General features: G+C 44.5%; 2 protein-coding genes across 4 annotated transcripts in view; one reads left to right on the top strand and one right to left on the bottom strand.

Annotated features, from left to right (window-relative positions):
* Nucleotides 1-11,237: 11,237 nt before the first annotated feature.
* On the top strand, nt 11,238-18,490 carry RXFP3 (relaxin family peptide receptor 3). The gene has a single exon (XM_039842708.1). It carries the CDS (start codon nt 11,868-11,870, stop codon nt 13,275-13,277), a length of 1,410 nt encoding a protein of 469 aa, XP_039698642.1. The 5' UTR covers nt 11,238-11,867; the 3' UTR covers nt 13,278-18,490.
* SLC45A2 (solute carrier family 45 member 2) overlaps nt 17,047-19,220 on the bottom strand; it is a 38,506-nt gene continuing 36,332 nt past the window's right edge. For 2 of the 3 annotated variants that reach the window (XM_039842707.1, XM_039842705.1), the window contains one exon: nt 17,047-17,973. In XM_039842707.1, coding sequence (XP_039698641.1) covers nt 17,762-17,973 — 212 coding nt within the window. In that variant the 3' untranslated portion in view covers nt 17,047-17,761. The remainder of the gene's footprint in view (nt 17,974-19,220) is intronic. The other variant, XM_039842706.1, reaches the window with a different exon arrangement.

Below are 19,220 nucleotides of genomic sequence, written 5' to 3'. Positions count from 1 at the left end.
TTGAGTTGTTCATGTCACATCACTGTGCCACCATCTCTTTTTTCCTCCCTTTCCACTTATAAAGACCCTTGTGATTACATCGCCCCCCACCCCCAGGATCATCCAGGATGATCTCTTCATCTTAAAGTCACCTGATTAGCAGCATTAATTCCATCTGCGACCTTTATTCTCCTTGCCAGGTAAACATAACATGTGTCTTGGGCCAGTCAGAACTGCTGGAAAAGGCAAGAAAATCAGTAAGGCAAGAAAGTCAGAACTGTGTGTTACCCAATAGGCTTCAGTGAGAACAGCGTCACTTCTGTGAAGTCTCTACCGAAGATACATAGCCTGAATCTAATAATGAGGAAACATCGGATAAACTGAAGTGGAGGGATAGTCACAAAAGGCCGTGAAAGTCTGAGGAAAACTGCAGAATGATTCCAGATTGAAGGAGACCAAAGAGGTATGACAACTAAATGCAAGACACAATTCTGAATCCGGTCCTTTGGTTATAAAGGACATTGCTGGGAAAATTAATGAAACTTGAAAGGAGAGAGAGGATTGCATGGTAGTATGGTATAAGTGTCAACTTCCTGATAGTGATGGTTGTGGTTATGTAGACGAGTGTCCTTGTTTGTTAGAGATTCACATTACAGTATTTGGAGAGGATGGGGAATCTAGTTGACAACTTACTCTCAAGTGATTCAGAACACAGAAAGGTTTGTTTTTTTTTTTTAACTTCTAATTTTTCTGTAAATTTGAGGTTATTTCTAAACAAAAAAAAATCAAATGTAACAGTTTGGTCTCATTCTTTAAAATAATTTAACAGTTGGTGGATATGCTGCAGAATAGCATAATTTGAGAAACCTAATCATGAGAAGTTAGTAGCCAATTAAGTGCTCAGGTGTGGTGGTCTCTGGGCACCCAGGCTGACAGCTGTGGATGCCACCATGATCAGGCCAGTCCTGTGTCGGTCCTGAACCACATGGGCGCCAGCCCCTTTATTTCATTCGGCTTTAAAGACTAAGTCTGAATTAAAAAAGAGTGTTCCTATTGTTCCTAAGCTGAGAAAGAAATTAGGAAGGAGTGAATCAGGGAATTTTTTAATGCTACTGCCTTAACAAAAAGAGAATACTTCGATTATTCATTCAACGATATTTATTGACTGCCTTCTATGTCCAAGCATTGGAAATATAGCAATGAATAAAATAGTCAGAGACTCTTTTCTCATGCTTGTATGTGCCCTAGTTTGGGTTGTGGGAGGCAGAGGCATAGAAAGAAACAAACAAGTAAATAAATATATAATATATAATAAGATAGTGATAAGAACAGTGTAGAACAATAAACAGGCTAAGGAGGACAAGGAGTGATTGAGAGAGTGGCTCCTCTTTATACAAGGGAGTTATTTTTCAAGGAGTGATTCATTAGCTCAAACTGGAGGCAAGGATAGGAAAGATGTTTTGTCTCTACACACTCAGTTGCACAGAAGTAAAAACTGGAAGAGAGAGACCAAAGGTTGGGTTGATTCTGTTAAGAAACAATAACTCCACTCACTAGTCAATGCGGCTCGATCACTGTCCTGGAAATCCGACCAGATTAGAAGTTCTCTCATGGAGAGTGGTGTCGGGAGGGGATGGAAGTATCAAGGAATGTCCGCAACCCTACTTTATCCCACTTTATAGTCTCTTAATCCCCTGAGCTCAACCAGAGCCCATGAGTAGCCTGGGTGCAGATCTCCTTAGAGGAGGAGACCAGCAAAGAATCAGGGGTCCCAGAGGGCCACTCCCCTGATATTCGTCTCTGCTTTTTGGTGTCTTCCCAGGATCACTGAGAGCAGACCATCAGCTGTGCCTCCCAGGAAACTCTAAAATGACTAAATGAGATTAGTTCAGGTAGCAATAAGGATTTTACCATTATAGTACCTGGTTTTTTTTTGTTTTTGTTTTTGTTTTTTTAGTTTTATTGAGGTATAATTGACATACAACAACCTGCACGTTTAAAGTTACAATTTTTTAAGTGTTGACATATATACACCTATAAAACCATTACCACAATAAGTTTTGACATCCATATATGTGTTTGTGTACGCATGTGTGTGTGTCAAACCAGAAGTTTTCTCCTGCCCATTTGTAATCCCCCACTCCTGTTTCCACTTACATCACTCCCAATTAAAGGAAGCCGCTATCCTGCTTTCTGTCACTGGAGATTAGTGAGCATTTCTACAGTTTTATACAAATGAACTCATGTAGTATGTACTCACTTTTGTCTGCCTCCTTTCAGTCAGCATAATTATTTGAAATTCATGGATATTTTGTTTGTCAACACTTTGACCTTTGTATTTCTGTATAATATTCTATGTATGGATCTACCACAATTTGTCTATTCATTCCCCTTGTCACTATTTTTATCTGTTGACCATTGGAAAAATGATGGAGAGAAAACTTGGTCATGGACACCTAACCTAAAAGCAGGCAGATGTATGTACACCACTAATTCATGTTAAAGATCTTTTCATGTAACTGACGAAGCCAGGCCCCTAAGTGTTCCAACAATTACATTTCAATGGGCAGGATGTATTTCTCTTCCGGGTCAAGTAATTTTAAAACATACACATCAAAATACAAAAAAATCAGCTTTGAAGTTAACCGTGGATTAAGATAAAAGTTCTCTTTATGGTTTTGTAGAGTCTCAACAGAGCTTGCCCACACTGCCAGATAGCGGTTAATTTATCTCCACAGCCACAAGATGAATATTTGTGGTGCTTGGATTCTTCAGAGCACAGAAAGCCAGACTCTGTGCTCTCAGAGACCCTCTATGCCTCTATGACACCTTCGCCTTCCTCAGTCATGCTTTCCAAAGGGTGCCTACCAGGGTCGCCTCCTTGGCAATGAGAAGGCCTCGTTTGTTCTCCATAGCCCCTCCGAGTGTGGCAGGTAACAACGGCTCACATGATTAATTCATTGTTTTGTTGACCTGCTAAGTCTGCACCAAGTCTCCTGAGAGGCCTCCGAGAGCAAAGGGTCACCATTTCCTGCTTTAAAGTAGCAGCAGTGATCTGACTAAGGCATTGCAATTCATCTCTTGAAGGTGAGAGAGGTGGTGTGTATGGACAGGCTGAAGGAGACTTTGAAACCCGGTGTGAGGAGACGAGGGACACAGGTTAAGTTTATGAATCCATGGAATAATATGTAAAGCAGAGAGAAGTCTATGAAGGACTTGTAGAAAAAAGTGGTGTTATCAAGTGGTGAATTAGAAGGTGGGCGACTGAGCTACACATCAGGCAGCAAGATTCACATTAATGAACCTTGCGATTCGTTATGATTGATTTTCCACTCGATTATAAACTGTAGGTACAGGGACTGTGTTTTATTCATTTGTATATTTCTCTCAAAGAAAAAAATGGTAAATGAATATTTGACCAGAGGATGAGTGTGAGTGGGTGACTTAGTGGGGAATGTTCTGGGGGAAGATCTGCTTTGAGGCCAAGAAGACACCCTTCCCTTAAAGAGTTGGCTTCCTTTCCAGACTCCCATCTGACCTTGGGAAATAGATTCTGGTTTTAGTGTTAGACTATTCCCTCTTCTCTTCGCCCTCAGGGAAAAATGTTTTCCTTCGTGGGCTTGCTTAAAGCAAATGTAACTATTTTAATCACCAGTCACTGCAACAACAAGAGGTTTGCTAATATTGACCTAGGGGACATTTGTTGCAACAGAAAAGCTATATGTACCTCAGCAGAAGGTGGGGCATTGGCCACTGCTCAGGGAATGATGGCAGTGTTTTAAGCACACCCTCTTTGCACATGGTTGTAGCTCTAGCATCTAATCTTAGAACAGAGACAAGAAAGAAGAACCAGCGGCTGGCACTCTACTAGTGAGCATTTGGCAAGTGAGACCCAAATCCCAAATCTACACGCATTTTTATTGAGGGGGAAGGGGATACAACATCTATAATTTACTTTAAAATATTTTATTATCAATACTATTAGTATGTGTTACTTTTAATTTATACCCTAGAAAAGAAAGAACACGAACCTTGAGAATGGTTAGGTAATATTCCACCAAAAGTTTGCACTATGAGTTGGCAACTAAAAGTACTTGAACTATCTTTATCTTTGATAAACATCAGATGTTTCTTAACTAGAAAATTGAAGCTATGTGGCTCAGTGAAGATATTGTAGAGACACTCCCCAACCCTGTATAAACAGGATAGAAATATCTAGCAAAAAGAGATTTCTATTTTCAACCTTAATGGAGTAACAGGAATGTAATTTGCCCTTTCAACTTAAACAACTTAAAAAATAATGGGTAAAATATATGAAATAATAGTTTTCATACATATTGGATAATAAGCAGGACAGGACAACAATCCTGAGAAAATGCAAATAAGTGATATGAGTTCTAGAGTTACTCAGCTTACTGCTTAGAGAGAGTGGGAACTCTAAGAGTGAGGCTGTAGTACAGGGAGGAGGACCTCAAACATCTCCATGCTCTGTCCGAATTAAGGAGACAGTAAAGAAATCAAAGGAAGCCAAAGTAGCGAGCAGTTTGCAGGACAGACTATGAAAGAGAGAAAAATCTGCCCAGAGAGGAGAGAACTACATATAGAGAGAGTTTCAGAAATTTCTAGAGGATTCTCTCAAGCCTTTAACTGCTCAGACCATGCATGGGAATAAACTGTCTGTAGCAGGAGAAAAAGAAAACACCGAAAAGCTTTAGGTGGAACAGTTCCAGTAATTATATAGGACAAAGAATAGTTTGCTTTCTCACCAGCCAAACTGGCAAAAACCTTGGAGTACACAGGGCATCAGAAGGACATTGACTTATTAGTGGGGCAAATTAGACTTGGATTAAGGTTGTCCTGGTCTCACATTACAAAACTTAAGCCAGGTCTTCAAAAGACCAAACTGTTTACAGTAACATAAATATGACCCCAAACCAAATGCAAGAATATTTAAAGAATACAAAAACATCACGCATCCAACAAGGTAAATTTTACCATGTGTGTCATCCAATTAAAAGAGAAAGGTCAGATATGCAAAGAAGCAGGAAAATGCAGTTCAAAGTGAGGAGAAAAGTCGATCAATAGAAACAGACCCAGAAATGACACTAGTGATAGACTTAATAGATAAGGATATTTTTAAGTGACAGTAATTATACTTTATAGTTTAAGAAAGTAGTAGAAAGAAAGCATGAGCATGTTGAGATGAGACAAAAAAAAAAACCAGCTTAAACTTATAGGGATTAAAAAAACAATGTCAAAGATGAAAACTACACTACACAATAAAACTACACTACACAAGCTGATTAGACAGAGCAGAAGAAAAAAATCGGTGAACTTAAAAATGTCAAAACTGTCCAAAAATAAACCCACAGATAAAAAGACTGAAAAAACCACACTGTAGCAGAACTGTGAAACAACTTCAAGCAACCTAACATACAGGAAATTAAAGTTCACAAAAGAGTTTGGGGGACCAAAAACTATCTGAAGACATAATGGCCAAATTTTTTTCAAATTTGATGAAGACCATAAACTCTTACATCCAAGAAGTTCATTAAATCCCAAGCATAAGAACCCTTTATGCAAGATGCTACCTAGACTCACTGAGCCTACAGAATGGGTCGTATGATTCTTTTGTTTCTGCTTACAAATAAATGTGTGTGGCAGAATTTGTTATGAGACATGCATCTTTGAAACCTGGTAAAGAGGTGGTGGGGAGGGGACCAAGATCATCCCTGCCCCACCTGCAACTGTGGGTGGCTACTGATTTTCAGCAAAAGGAACCTAAACACGGTACGAGAAAAGTCGATCTCAGTTAGTTTGCAATGATGGGAGTGGGAAGAGTGTGGGGGCTAATAATTAAAACATTCCTCACTGACTTTTTAATTGTTTGACCTATGTGTGAGTGCTACAATGGCTCCTCTGATCCTGAGTAAGTAAGCAAGAAAAAGAATGGAAATGTCAGCTCTAAGGACTTAGGAATGGATGCTCTCATTACAGCTCTGACTGTCACGAGCAAACCTAGAAGTTAACAGGGTGTTAAGGTGGCTTGTGCCATCCTGAAAAAAAAAAAAAAAGACTACAAAGGATCTAGAGCAATGGATTTTAGCCTTGGCCGCACATGAGAACCACCTGGGGAACTTTGCAAAAATAATATCTGGATCTCACTCTAGACCTATTCAATCAGAATTCCTAGGGTGAGGAAACCAGGGATTGGAATGTTTTTAAGCTCTTCAAGAGATTCTAAGACAGCTGAAGAAACAAGACATCGATAGGTTATTCTGCCACAGAAACTTTGCTCTGTTTTGTTTTTTCCTCTGACAGGCATTCATAACCTTAGAAGGGAAAAGCAGTCTGTCTCCAAACCCGCGCTGCCTCCCTCCTACCACTTGGGTGTCCTCTTCTTCTCTGAGCTTTCTTTAAGGAGAAGAGTGACTAATCGTTTTTGTTTGTTTGTTCGTTTTATTTTTGTTGTTGTTTTTGTTGTTGTTTTTATGTGTTTTAGAGTAAAAATCAGGGGGGAAACTACTTCTTTGTTTTAGAATAGCCATTCTCAAATGTAGTTCATCAACATCACCCAGAAGGCTTGCTAACCACTAAATTGCTAGGCCTTACAGCCAGAGTTTCTGCTCTAGTAGGTATGGGGTAGGGCCTGAGAAGCTGCATGTGTAACAAGCCCCCAGGAGCTGCTGTCAGCTGGGACCACATTTTGAGAAACATCATTTTAGAAGGCGTGAGGTGATTAGGTTGAGATTTTTTTTTCTCAACAGTGAAAGAAACAGAGTTTCAATAATTAAAGAAGGACGTGCTCAACCCCAGAAGATTGCAACCTTAAGAACTGGGATAAGGAAGAAGGTTGGAGACTTCAGAAGAGATCCACAGCCCACCTCAATGCAGCATCCCAGAGCAGAGATGACTATATGGAGGTCTTGTAGCATCAGGACCATAACGTTGAGACAGACACTCAGCAGAGGGCTCCAGAACTGAGCTTGGCATGAAAAATGAAGCTGGCGGTGGAGCTGCCCAATTTGTTAGACTACTCAGGCCTGGACGAGCAGCAACAGCAGCAGTATGCCAGCACGGCTTAGGACCAGGGCCCTCCCTCTCTTCTGGGATTGCATGAGCCTAGGATACAGCCCCAGTGAAGAGCAGGAAGACACCAAGGTTAAATGGTCTTGATTTCTCTCCAATTTAGTCAGGGGAGCCTTAAGCCAGGTTTAATTTGATTTAGAAAAATCATGAAATGTGATGTTTTTTGCTCTCAGAATGTTGCAAAGTAATCCAGACTTGTTTTAGTATGTTCTGATGAATCAAATTCCCATTAACTATTTAATCGTGCAGTTGTGAGTGTGTGAAGCACGGGGAGGATGTGACTGGAGAAGCATTTGAAACAGAGTTTACGGATCCCTGCAGGGCATTCCAACTGGGAATTGCTTTCTTATTGTTAAATGAATGTTGGTGGTTAGTAAAGAAATGGAATTAATGACTCACTCATGGATTCAAGCTGCACTTAATTTTCCAGGCACTGTGTCAGAAATTGAGGATACAAAAATGGATTAAGCATGAAATTTAGTTCTCAGAGGTATTCAGTTTAGAGAAGGGCTGGTTGTTTATTTAGTCTGTCTGAGACAGTAATAAGCACCATCATAAATGTTCATACAAAATCCTATGGGAGTACAGAAAGAATGACTAATTCTCTCTAGGAAATAATAGGAATAATAAAATCTTCCAAAAAGGAAATAATGTGTGGGTTGAACCTTGATGAACAATTAGTAGTTCACCAGTCAGACAATGGGGATGAGAAGAGAAATGTCCATTTAGGCGAAGAGAACACAGTGGACAAAGAAGAGTTGAGGGAGATTGTTTATCAAAACATGGGGGATGACTAGTGGCTTAGTGTCACTGACATTCAGTGTTAGGATGTTGTAGCTGGTGGAAAGAAATTGACAAGAGTAATGCAATAAAAAGGTGGGACCATTTTGAAAAGACCCTATACTCATATTTGGCTGGTATGAGCAAGTATAACAGTACAGATTTTTAAAAAATGTTTATACATCTCCATACCTATTGGTTAACCTCTACCCCAAATCCCCTGAGTAACCCCACCCTGGGCTGCTCTGGTCCTCTCTTGAGACTCCCTCCCGTCATCTCTCTATGATCCAGCAACTAGAAGGTTAATACCAGAGAAACTTTCATAGCTGAGACTCTCTACATATTTCTGCTCTTATGTTTAATATTTCCATACTACTTCTCTCTTTGGAATTAATTTATTTGTCTTCCTCTAACATCTTGAGTTGGAAGCTTAGATCATTGATGTTTAACCATTCTTCTTTTAAAAAATATGCACTTATAGCTATAAATTTCCCTCTAAGCACTATTTCAATTGCCTTCCACAAAATTTGATGTTAATGTCATATTTTATTATGATCGACTTTAAAATATTTTATAATTTGTTTTATAAAATTTATAAATGTTAACTCTTCTTTAATCATGCATTGTTTAAAATGTGTGGCTGAATTTTGAAACATTTGAGGACTTCTAGTTATCATCCTTTCATTGATTTCCAGTTTAATTCTACTGCGCTCAAAATAAATCTTCTGTATGATTTTGATCCTTTGATGGAATTTGATTTGGGCCCAGCATGTGACCTGTTTTGGTGAATGTTCTATGTATACTCGAAGAGAATGTGTATTTTCTGGTTGTTGAAAATAAAGTGTAGAACTTAACTCTTCTGAGTTTGACTGAAAGCCTAGACTATTTTCTTATTCCCTTTCGCTTTACTAGGCTTGAATTTCAATCTCCATCAGCCCAGCATTGTGAGGCTATTAAAATACCTGCTCAGCTAAGTAGCCCTTCAACTCCTGTTTTCTGCTGGATATCATGTCAACCTGCCACCCTACTGTGTTAGTCAGCTTTGAACATGGTCCCAACGATCCTTGCTTAGTAGTCATACTCTTGTATAACTCCACTCTCCTTGAATGTAGACTGAACTTATTGACTCGCCTCTAAAGAACAGGATATGGCAGAAGTGGTGGGAATGCCACTTATGATACCAGGTTATAAAAAGACTAGCTTTCATGCTGAGCATTCTCTCTCTCACCCTGATGGAAATCAGCTGCCATATTGTGAAGCAGCCCCATGGAGAATCCCACATGGTGAAAAGTTAAGATCTGTCAACAACTACATGAGAGAAGTTCAAGGCAGTTTCCTTACCCCACCACTAAAGCCTTTAGATAAAACCTCAGCCCCAACTGATAACTTGACTGCAACCTCATGAGAGACCTTGATCCAATGACACCATACTGCACCTGGATTCCTGACCTACAGAAACTGAGATAATGAGCGTTTGTTCTTTTAAGACATAAAGTCTTAGCATAAATTGTTATTCAGCAAGAGGTAACTAATACAGAGAGAAATGGACAAATAATGAGAAGCAGATGGATTCAGGAATTTGGGGGGCTTGGGGAGTTGTTTTGTTCTTGAGGACATGCTAACAGATTGGGTTGGAATGTGTGTAAGGGAACATGAGAAACAGAGAATTACTCATGGGTTTAGCTTAAACCGCTAAGTGAACAGTAATGCCATTTACAATGATTGAAAAATCTGAAGAAAAATCAGCAGCGTGTACAACTGTCAGGTAGCAGTTACATATACAACTCTGGAGTTCTGAGGACGAAGGGCTGGAAATCAGATTTGGGATAATAATAGCATCAACCTCGCTGGTTATAAGCATTAGGTGATATAATGAGATAAACCCTTTGCATAGTGAACACGATTGTTATCTGTAGTATGTAGAATTGTGTCCCTCAAGAAGATATGTTCAAGTCCTAGCCCCTGGTACCTGTGACTGAGAGAAATTTGTTGGAGAAAGAACTAGTAAAACATGAAAAGTGAGCTTGAAGGTAAGGCTACTAAAACGGATAAGAAGTGTCCACAGAAGCAGCCAGTTGATTGGGAGAAATAACCTGGTCAGAGCTGAGGTTCTCCAGATTGGAACTGTTCAAAGATGTGGTTTTGTTTTGCTTTGTTTTTGTTTTTACTAAAGTCCTGGCTCCCCCTACTGGACAAGATGAGCGTCCAGAGTCTGTAGTGAAGTGGGTTCTCTTTGGAACTGTGTTCTCTCGCTTTGGAATCAGGGTTGTTTCTGTTTCTCTTCATATGTTTTGGGTACCATGTTTCTTTTTTTACCAAGTTTTTTTTCCTATTGCCTCTGCTCTAAAGTCGCATCCTCTTTATCTCTGTCAGTAAAGTCGCGAGCCCTGCAGGACTGAGGACAATTATGTTTAAGGTGCTTTTTCAGTTTTGATCCAGTTAGGAAAACATTTCAAATTTCTGAAGTCTGTCCTAAAAAGTGTAATTCACACTAGAGCAGTTGAGCTGGCATTTAAATAAACCACAATTTAAGAAGTAGTTAAAATGGTTTACATTAGTTCCCTTTGTCCAAAGGAACTTAGAAGATTCCTTAGAATTTACTTCCATTGGTCCGGAAAAAACAAAAACAAACAAAAAAAAACACCTGGTAAAGAGTCTCGATCATACTAGTAGTGGAAATAGAAAGCTGGTGGTCCAAAACAGCCCTATGGAATCCTGTATTCCAACTACATCAAGGGAAAGAGAGTGAGGGTGTGTGTGAATGAAGCATTTGTTAAAGAGCATTGGGCTGAGACAGGTGGTTATCTAATGTCTGTGAAGTCAGCTCACGGCTTACATGTTCTGTTTAGCGTCAGTCCTCGGAATAGATCAAAGCAGAGGGCAACACTTGAACCCAGAGTTCTACTATGTGAAGATCCTTGGAAAATCCTGACAATCACAGACACTAATTAAAGTAGTCAGCCAATTAAAGAAGGGGAAGTGAAGCTTGCCTTGGTGTATTCAATAAAAGCCTATCTGATTTAGGGTCTGGGCATGAAAAGAGTCCACTATCATTGCTTTTAAAAAGAAAAATGGTCTGGAGATCATGCACTCTTAGGACCACGTTTCATCAAATGGGATCATTTCAAAGATAAGGGGGTGAGGAAGAAAAAAAAAATTCAATAGTTACATTTGGAAATAAAAAAAGCGGGGCGGGGGATAGCGAATCAGTCTTTCTCCAGCAACACGGGAGAATAAAGGGTTACGACCACTTCCTTCTGAAACTCGGAAGAACCAAAGGGGCGTGGTCTGGTGGTCTCTGCTGCCGCCTCCCTCCTCCCCCGCGGCGGGCGCGGCGAAGTTCAGCACCTCGGAAAGCGCCCCCTCGCGTTCCCAAGGGTTACGCATGCTCCTTGCGAGCCCGCAGCCTCGGCTTTGCGGGTGCGACTAGAACTCGGGTGAGCTCCTGTGACAACTCACTGGGAGTTGACAACGGCCGAAAGACGGAGACTCTGGCGACATCGACAGATTTTTAGAGAGTCACAGAGAGGTAGACGGAGCTCTCCTATCTTTTTCTCTCAAAGGATAGAAACCTCATCCAAGCTGCATCAGAAGAAACCGACAAAGGTATTTGAAAGAGAAGGAGCGGGGCCCCCAATAGCTGTCCTGAGCAACTGAGTGGGTTATGTGCTAGTGCTCAAGTGACAGCGGCAAACGCAAGAGGGAGGAATGTCTGAATAGTACAGTAGAGACTCCCACTTTGGCCTGAGAGCTCTTGGACGACGACCATTCGATTTAGCAATTACGGTCCTCTGCTCTCTAACTCCGCTCCAGAGCAGACGCTTAGCGCAGCTGCGGTGCCCAGGCCCGCGCTCCGCGCTCTTGAAAAGCGCCTGGCACCCAGTTCCTAGGCGCGGTCTTCAGCTGCTGCTTCGAAAGCTCCCACGCACTCCCTGCGCCCTAGCTCCAGAACGGAGCCCCGGGCAGGCTGGACTATCTTAGGTCTCGTCCCCTGGAACATGACCTAGAGGCATCTGTACATGCAGGTGGCCATTATAGCCACGATGGCCACCGTGAATAAGGCGGACGGCGGGGACGAGCTCGCAGAACTCTTCCGTCTGATCCCGGACCTTCTGCAGGCGGCCAACACGAGCGATAACACGTCGCTGTCGCTCCCGGACTTGTGGTGGGAGCTGGGGCTCGAGTTGCCGGACGGCGCGGCGCCAGGGCATCCCCCAGGCAGCGGCGGGACAGAGAACGCGGACACCGAGGCCCGGGTGCGGATCCTCATCAGCGTGGTGTACTGGGTGGTTTGCGCGTTGGGGTTGGCTGGCAATCTGCTGGTGCTCTACCTGATGAAGAGCAAGCAGGGCTGGCGCAAGTCCTCCATCAATCTCTTCGTCACCAACCTGGCGCTGACGGACTTTCAGTTCGTGCTCACCCTACCGTTCTGGGCGGTGGAGAACGCTCTCGACTTCAAATGGCCCTTCGGCAAGGCCATGTGTAAGATCGTATCCATAGTGACGTCCATGAACATGTACGCCAGCGTCTTCTTCCTCACCGCCATGAGCGTGGCGCGCTACCATTCGGTGGCCTCGGCTCTTAAGAACCACCGGACCCGAGGGCACAGCCGCAGCAACTGCTGTAGCCAGAGCCTGGGGGACAGCTGCTGCTTCACGGCCAAGGCGCTCTGCGTGTTCATCTGGGCCTTGGCCGCGCTGGCCTCGCTGCCCAACGCTGTCTTCTCCACCACAGTCAAGGTGCTGGGTGAGGAGCTGTGCCTGGTGCGCTTTCCCGACAAGTTGCTGGGCGGTGACAGGCAGTTCTGGCTGGGCCTCTACAACTTGCAGAAGGTGCTGCTAGGCTTTGTGCTGCCTCTGGGCATCATCAGCCTGTGCTATCTGTTGCTCGTGCGCTTTATCTCCGACCGCCGCGTGGCAGGGACCCAAGGAGGGGACTCAGCAACCGGGGGAGGACTGGCTGGAGCCAGCGCCCGGAGACGGTCCAAGGTTACCAAATCAGTGACCATCGTGGTCCTATCTTTCTTCCTGTGTTGGCTGCCCAACCAGGCACTCACCACCTGGAGCATCCTCATCAAGTTCAACGCGGTGCCGTTCAGCCAAGAGTACTTCCTGTGCCAGGTATACGCGTTCCCCGTGAGCGTATGCCTGGCTCACTCCAACAGCTGCCTCAACCCTATTCTCTACTGTCTCGTGCGCCGCGAGTTCCGCAAGGCGCTCAAGAGCTTGCTGTGGCGCATCGCGTCGCCTTCGCTTACTAGCATGCGCCCATTCACGGCCACCACCAAGCCTGAGCCGGAGGATCAGGCCCTGCAGGCCCTGGAGCCTCTCCATCCCGCCGCAGAGCCCGACCTGCTCTACTACCCACCTGGAGTGGTGGTCTACAGCGAAGGCCGCTACGACTCGCTGCCCAGCGGCTCCACCTACTGACCCAGGCTGAGGCCAAGGGTGCGCGGTCACCACAAAGTGGCCGTCCAGGAGCGCGGAAAAAGGAGAGCGGATTGGGGGATGTAAGGGGGGCCTTCACGGAACAAAAGGTAGGTGGGACGAGGATGGGGAGAAGCGCAGAGGGGCAGCTTGTGAAAGGCCAGGGACCTTCTCAGAGAGGGGCGGCTTCTCAGAGAGGGGTGGAGAGAGGAAACGGGCAAAGGGGCCGAGAGCAGCCTCAAAAGGCCAGGCCACCAACTTCTGTCCCCTTTCTCTCCACGTACACCTTTTCCTCTCCTCACGTTTGTGAGCACTGGGCAATGTGGGGGGCGCCCAGAAGCGAAAGCGTCAGGAATGCAGAGAAATCTGGGCGCAAGGAAGTTGGGCTCAGCCAAATGGAGCGCAGACAATGAGTGCATTTATTCCAGCGACTTTGTGGAGCTGCGTGGTGCAGCCGGCCAGGGAAAGCCGCCCACAAAAACCTTTCCTTTGCTTCTTGGCCTGGGAGACCGACCTGAGTGGCTGCGCCAGCAGCCTAGGATTGGGGAGCAAGAAGCTTTTGGAGATGGGAGAAAAGAGTGACAATCTCCACCCCTAGGAGAAATGCATCCCAAGAGAGACACCTCTCATGGGGCCATCGTACTGTTTATCTTCCCGGACAAAGCTGTGGGAACACGGGGAGCCTGACTTTGCCTCTCTGCACTACCTTTGCGCTCTAACGTCATTGGGGCAAAACGCCTGTATCCAGCAAGACAGAGCGATTTGCTGGGGAGTGGCGTCGGCGCGGGAGGGAGCAGACATAGTGTGATTAGAGGCTGAATAGAGAGACCTCCTCAGGCTACTGATCCTGAAAGAAAAAAGGGGCTCATGTGCTCACCCAGTAACTGAACAGGAAGTGAGTGCACCCTATGATGGAAGCCTGGGAGCCTCGGTTCTTCTGAGCACAGGTGGGTGCCTGGAGACACTGTATGCTCAGGTCTGCTGGCTGCAGATAGTGAGCTGTGCCCAGGAGCAACTTGGAAAGGTCTGGGTAGAAATGCTACTGGGAGTGGGGATTTTGAAAGGGAGAAAAGGATTGGGGGGTGGGAGGGGTGGGATGCTCTAGCTCCCTCCCTCCCTTCCTCATCTTCCTCATCCCAGTAGCTCAGCCAGTGCTCTATCTGAAAGGAGCTCCGCTTGTAACAAAGACCATGCCCTGTGGTTGGCCAGAGATGACTACTTCTGACTTCTTGGGGGTCCAGGTAAGATGGCCCTCCGTTGCAGGTCACCCTCCCAGCTGACCCAATCATTCATTTGAAAATCTTCAAACACCAGAACGGTCCTTGGAGAAATGGTCAGGAAATAAACACTGAGCTCAGGAAATGATGCCATTTCTAAACCTTGCAGACCCAAGGACAGGTAGGCAAAGCAAGAGAGGTGAATTGGTGCTGTTTCTTTTGTAATGCTGTGTCACTTGGGGTCCTCTGAACATTTGCCCCTCATTGCCCCATGCTGTGGTGTTAGGAGCAGGTGTTCTCGCTGATGGCTCCTCTAAGTCAGTCATGCCCTTGTTTCTCTACGATGGATGATGCGAGGGGAAGAGGGAGGAAGGAACACTGGGGAAGAAGGAGTCATTTGGGATGTGACTCTCCTGAAAGAATGAGGTGACTTCACTTGAGAATGAATATACCAACGGAATGCACAGGGACCCGACCTGGAGGCAGAAAACGAAAAGTCTCGTCCACCTCCCCCCACCTGCACCCCACCACTAGTGTGGACAGAAGAGCAAGGATTGGAGGTCGATACGTGACACAGAAGCACTTTCAGGTTTGAGAAGACGGCCCAGCTCAGTCTTTAAAGAATCAGGAATCTGGAGCCTGGGGATGGGATAAACTGGCATAAACTGCAGGAGCCTAGACTGCCTGGTGCTGGATAAGGGAGCTGCATGTTCTGCAGGTGGCAAGTGGGAGCAGTGGGCAGGAAGGAGTGCCCCCTTCAGTGCAAGCCCCCATCCTCCGCCCACCCCCCACATACACACACAAATTAGAAGTGCCCAGAGCTCAGGCATGTTCCAGATGTCCACACCCAGCATTTGTCCCAGTCACAGGCATGCTAATTCAGTAGCAGCAGAGAGAGAGGGCTCTTGGAAAAAAAGAAAAAAAAAAGCAGGCAATCAAGAGAATCGCATCAGCAGCCTGGAAGCCCACGCAGTGGCAAGAGAATGAGTGTGAGATGACAGAGACGCAGTCTGAGGCCACTGGAGAAATTGAGGAGAGAGAGGCCTCAGCGCAATGGCAATGGAGCCACTCTCCGGCTATGCTCTTAGGCTGGTACTCATCAGTACTGCCCTTACACCTGGCAGCCAGGGCCCCTGCCCTGGGTTTGATTATTAGAAGATTCTGCTTTGCCTTCCCCTTCCAACAGCACCCTACCCCACATGAAAAGGAATCCACAGGGCCACCCGGAGCCTCACCACCATTCTAGATTATGCTCCAGTACCTGGGACATCAGAATTCCCTACCCAAATGACCTTGACTCTATCTACGAGGCCTTCATGGTCCTTTCCTAGTCCATCCTCCAGAGGGTGGACCACACTGCTGAGTCTCTGTGCCCTGAGATGTGAGGAGTGGCTGAGGATGGCTGTTTGCAGGTGTGGTAGAGGGCGGAGGGGTTGGGCAGGCTATGGATGTGCTATGCCAAAGTGCACACAAGGGCTTCACAGTGCTGGGTGGGGAAAGAAGGGGTGCCTGTGGACCGAGGGCCTTCTTGCCCTGCACCCTGCAAATGTTAGGAGTGGGCCTGTAGCCCTTATATACCCAGCAGCGGTGTGAAAGAAGGACCCAAAGCCTTCTGAAGACCAACAGGAACACACACACCTTCCTGAGCACAACTATCCCAAAGGAGCTGATGCTGCAGGGGCCTGGCCATGCTGCTAAATCCATCCATTCTGCCAAGCCCAAGGTAAATAAAACCAAATCTCAAGGCTTCTGTTCTCAAAAGCAGCTCACCTCCTTTCTCCACATTCCCTTCAGCATTAGAGTTTTTGGTAAATTAGAAATTCATCGGAGGCAATGACTACACTACCAGACTCTAAGATGAGGCAGGAACGGAACCACGTACACTTTTTAACTTGTAAAAACATGTGGGCCAATCTCTATCCTGCAGTGCTCAGGCACATCTGGAGTTGTGGAGACAAACATTTATGAAGGACTGGGGTGGATCCAGGCATGGGGGAACAGGATGCAGAGCCTTTACAGATAGTGACAATAGCTCTCATTTATCGAGTACAGACCAACTGCCAGCCTCCGGGCTAAGTGCTGTTCTTATGAGAAACAGTAGAACCTGAGTACCTGAGTTCAAAGCTCAGCTCTGCCACTTTGGAACTGTGTACCTTCAGATGAATTATGTAATGTTTCTCTGCTTCAGTTTCTTCATCTACAACCCATAGATCAGTAACAGCATCCACTCCCAAGACTGCTGTGTTAACGCAGGTAAAATATTTAGAAGAGTGGTAAGCCCTCGATAAGTGTTATACGTTATTAATAGTCACAAGTCTCCTAGGTAGGAATTATTACCCCCATAGATAAACAAGTGCGCCTTGGGGATGTTCAGTAGTTTGCTGATGAGCAGCAAAGCCAGGATTCAAAACCAGCCCAGCTCTAAAGCCCACGGTCTGTCTTTCAACCATGCTGCCTCTTGAGGCTGCTGAAAACCTCGTGAGAAGCAGTGGAAGGGGGATGGCTGGAGAAAAACTGCTTCACTTGGAGAAGGGATGATCACAGGAGATGGGAGGCCAGTTTTGAACAGCTTTTATAGGGACTCCAGAGGATGGAACAAAGGTACAGAGTAGAGAGAAATACTTTCACTGCATAAATTAAATGAGTTGTTTTGAAGTAGTAAATCCTCCAACATGAGATATTCGAGCAGTCTTGTCAGCGATAACATAAATTAATGTGAAGTAATTATAAGCAAGTTAAATATGAATTAACTATGAGTGAACTGACATCATGAAATGAGTCACCAGCAATATTTTGAGTACTGGTGAATCTGATAAAAAATATGACTCTCCAACTATATATGGACTCCTAGTTAAGAAAAAGAATACATCATAGAAAAAATCCAGGAGTCATGTGTAGAACTAGACAACTTCTCCGGTTTCATTAAGATCTGAAATGCCCTGTGGAAAACAGACGCTGCCTCTCCATACCCTTGCACTGAGACACAGGGAGAAAGGTGCGTGCAAGTGCTATCACCCATACCCCCCCTTTGCCGCCAGTGAATGGAGGCATAGCCCAGTCTTTCCCAAGACAAATGATACCTGAAATACGGGGACTGTTGTGCAGAGGGCTGGGCACTTAGGGTAGATCACTGCAACTGGGGTAATAACACCGGGCTTGCAATGGGCAGACCCCAAAGCTGCAGAGCTGAAGAAGAGATTGATTTCCTGCCATGTGCTCCACTGTGTCTGAAGTTAGGGACAGTGTCTCTTTATGACTTAATCCACACATCTAACAAAAAGAGCCACGAAGCAACAGCCAATCAGTGCTACCGCAGAGGCTGTGATCACCACAACAACGACGCTCCCAGCCATGTTGACCAGAAAGCCCAGGCCACCTCCGACCAGGATCTGAGCCAGCTGCACCATGCAGGTGAGGGTGGCGCAGTCCAGGCCCTCCCCTCTTCCGCTGCAGGCTGGGCCCCCTTCCTGGGCCTGCTGCTTCTGCAAGGGAAACACAAGAACAGCATTTGATCTACACAGAACTGTCTTTTACAGCAGAAGTGGGCAACTTTTCTCTGTAAAGAGCCAGACAATAAATACTTCCAGTTTTGTGGGTCACAGGGTCTTGGCTGCAGCTACTCAACTCCACCTTGTAGTGCATGCAGCTACGATAGATAACCGAGTTCCAATATAACATCATGGACATTGGTACTTGAATTTCATGTAATTTTCACTTGTCACAAAATATTATCCTTCTATTGATTTTTTTAAATCATCAAAAATGTTAAAAGAATTTTTAGCTCACAGGAGGTACAAAAGAGGTGGCCAAGGAGACATAGTTTGCCAACCCCTGATTCAAGATCACCAAGCTCCACTCTTTTACCTGAAGATGTCTTTCCTACCTGTCACAATGGCTTAAATTCCACAGTTAACACCCATGGTAGTTAAATGGGTAATGCATGTAAAATTATCTCTTCCTCAGAAGTCAATAAACACGATGTAGTAGAAGCTCAATAAATATCTCATTCCTTTCCTTCTTTATGGTTAAAAATTCAAAGGATGTTAAATAACAGATATATGTAGGAGAAGCAACATAAAAAAAGAATTCAACTTTTCAAAATATGATTGATATCCGGTTAGTATATTAACATTTGATTAATATTTGATATTTGGTCTGAATCGGTTGGTAATGTTGCCATCTGTTGAGTGTCCTTTATGTGCTAGGTGTTGTACAAGGTTCTTTCATGTATATTATTTCATGTCATCCTCACCACCTCCCTAGATGCACATATTATTATCATTATTCTCCATCATAACAATAATAACTACTACTTTGAGTCTTTGCCAGGTGCTAGTTAGGCACTAAGCTAGGCAGATAACCTACACTATCTTGTTTAATTTAATTTTCTGACAACTCTGTAAGGTGAGAGTGTTATTCCTATTTGATTGATTAGAAAACAGGCTCTGGGAGTTTAAATAATAATTTCTATACTAGTAAGTAAAAAAAACAAAAAGTGCCCCAAACACATATTATCCTTTGAATAAGAGAGGGAAAATACGAAAACAGATTAGTACTTGCTTGATTTTCATTAAAAATACCGAAACAATAAACAAAAACCTAATAAGAGAGAGAGAAAAACTATGAAGGGAGCCGTGGGCGGAGCCAATTCTTAATGCAAATTTCTGTATAACATTGTGATTATTGAACTATGGAAATATATCACCTCTGTGAATGAAGTAATATTTAA

Source organism: Pteropus medius, unplaced genomic scaffold (genome assembly GCF_902729225.1).
Source record: "Pteropus medius unplaced genomic scaffold, Ma_sr-lr_union100, whole genome shotgun sequence".
Classification (NCBI taxonomy): Eukaryota; Metazoa; Chordata; class Mammalia; order Chiroptera; family Pteropodidae; genus Pteropus; species Pteropus medius.
This window is presented reverse-complemented; position numbering and strand designations above follow the sequence as displayed.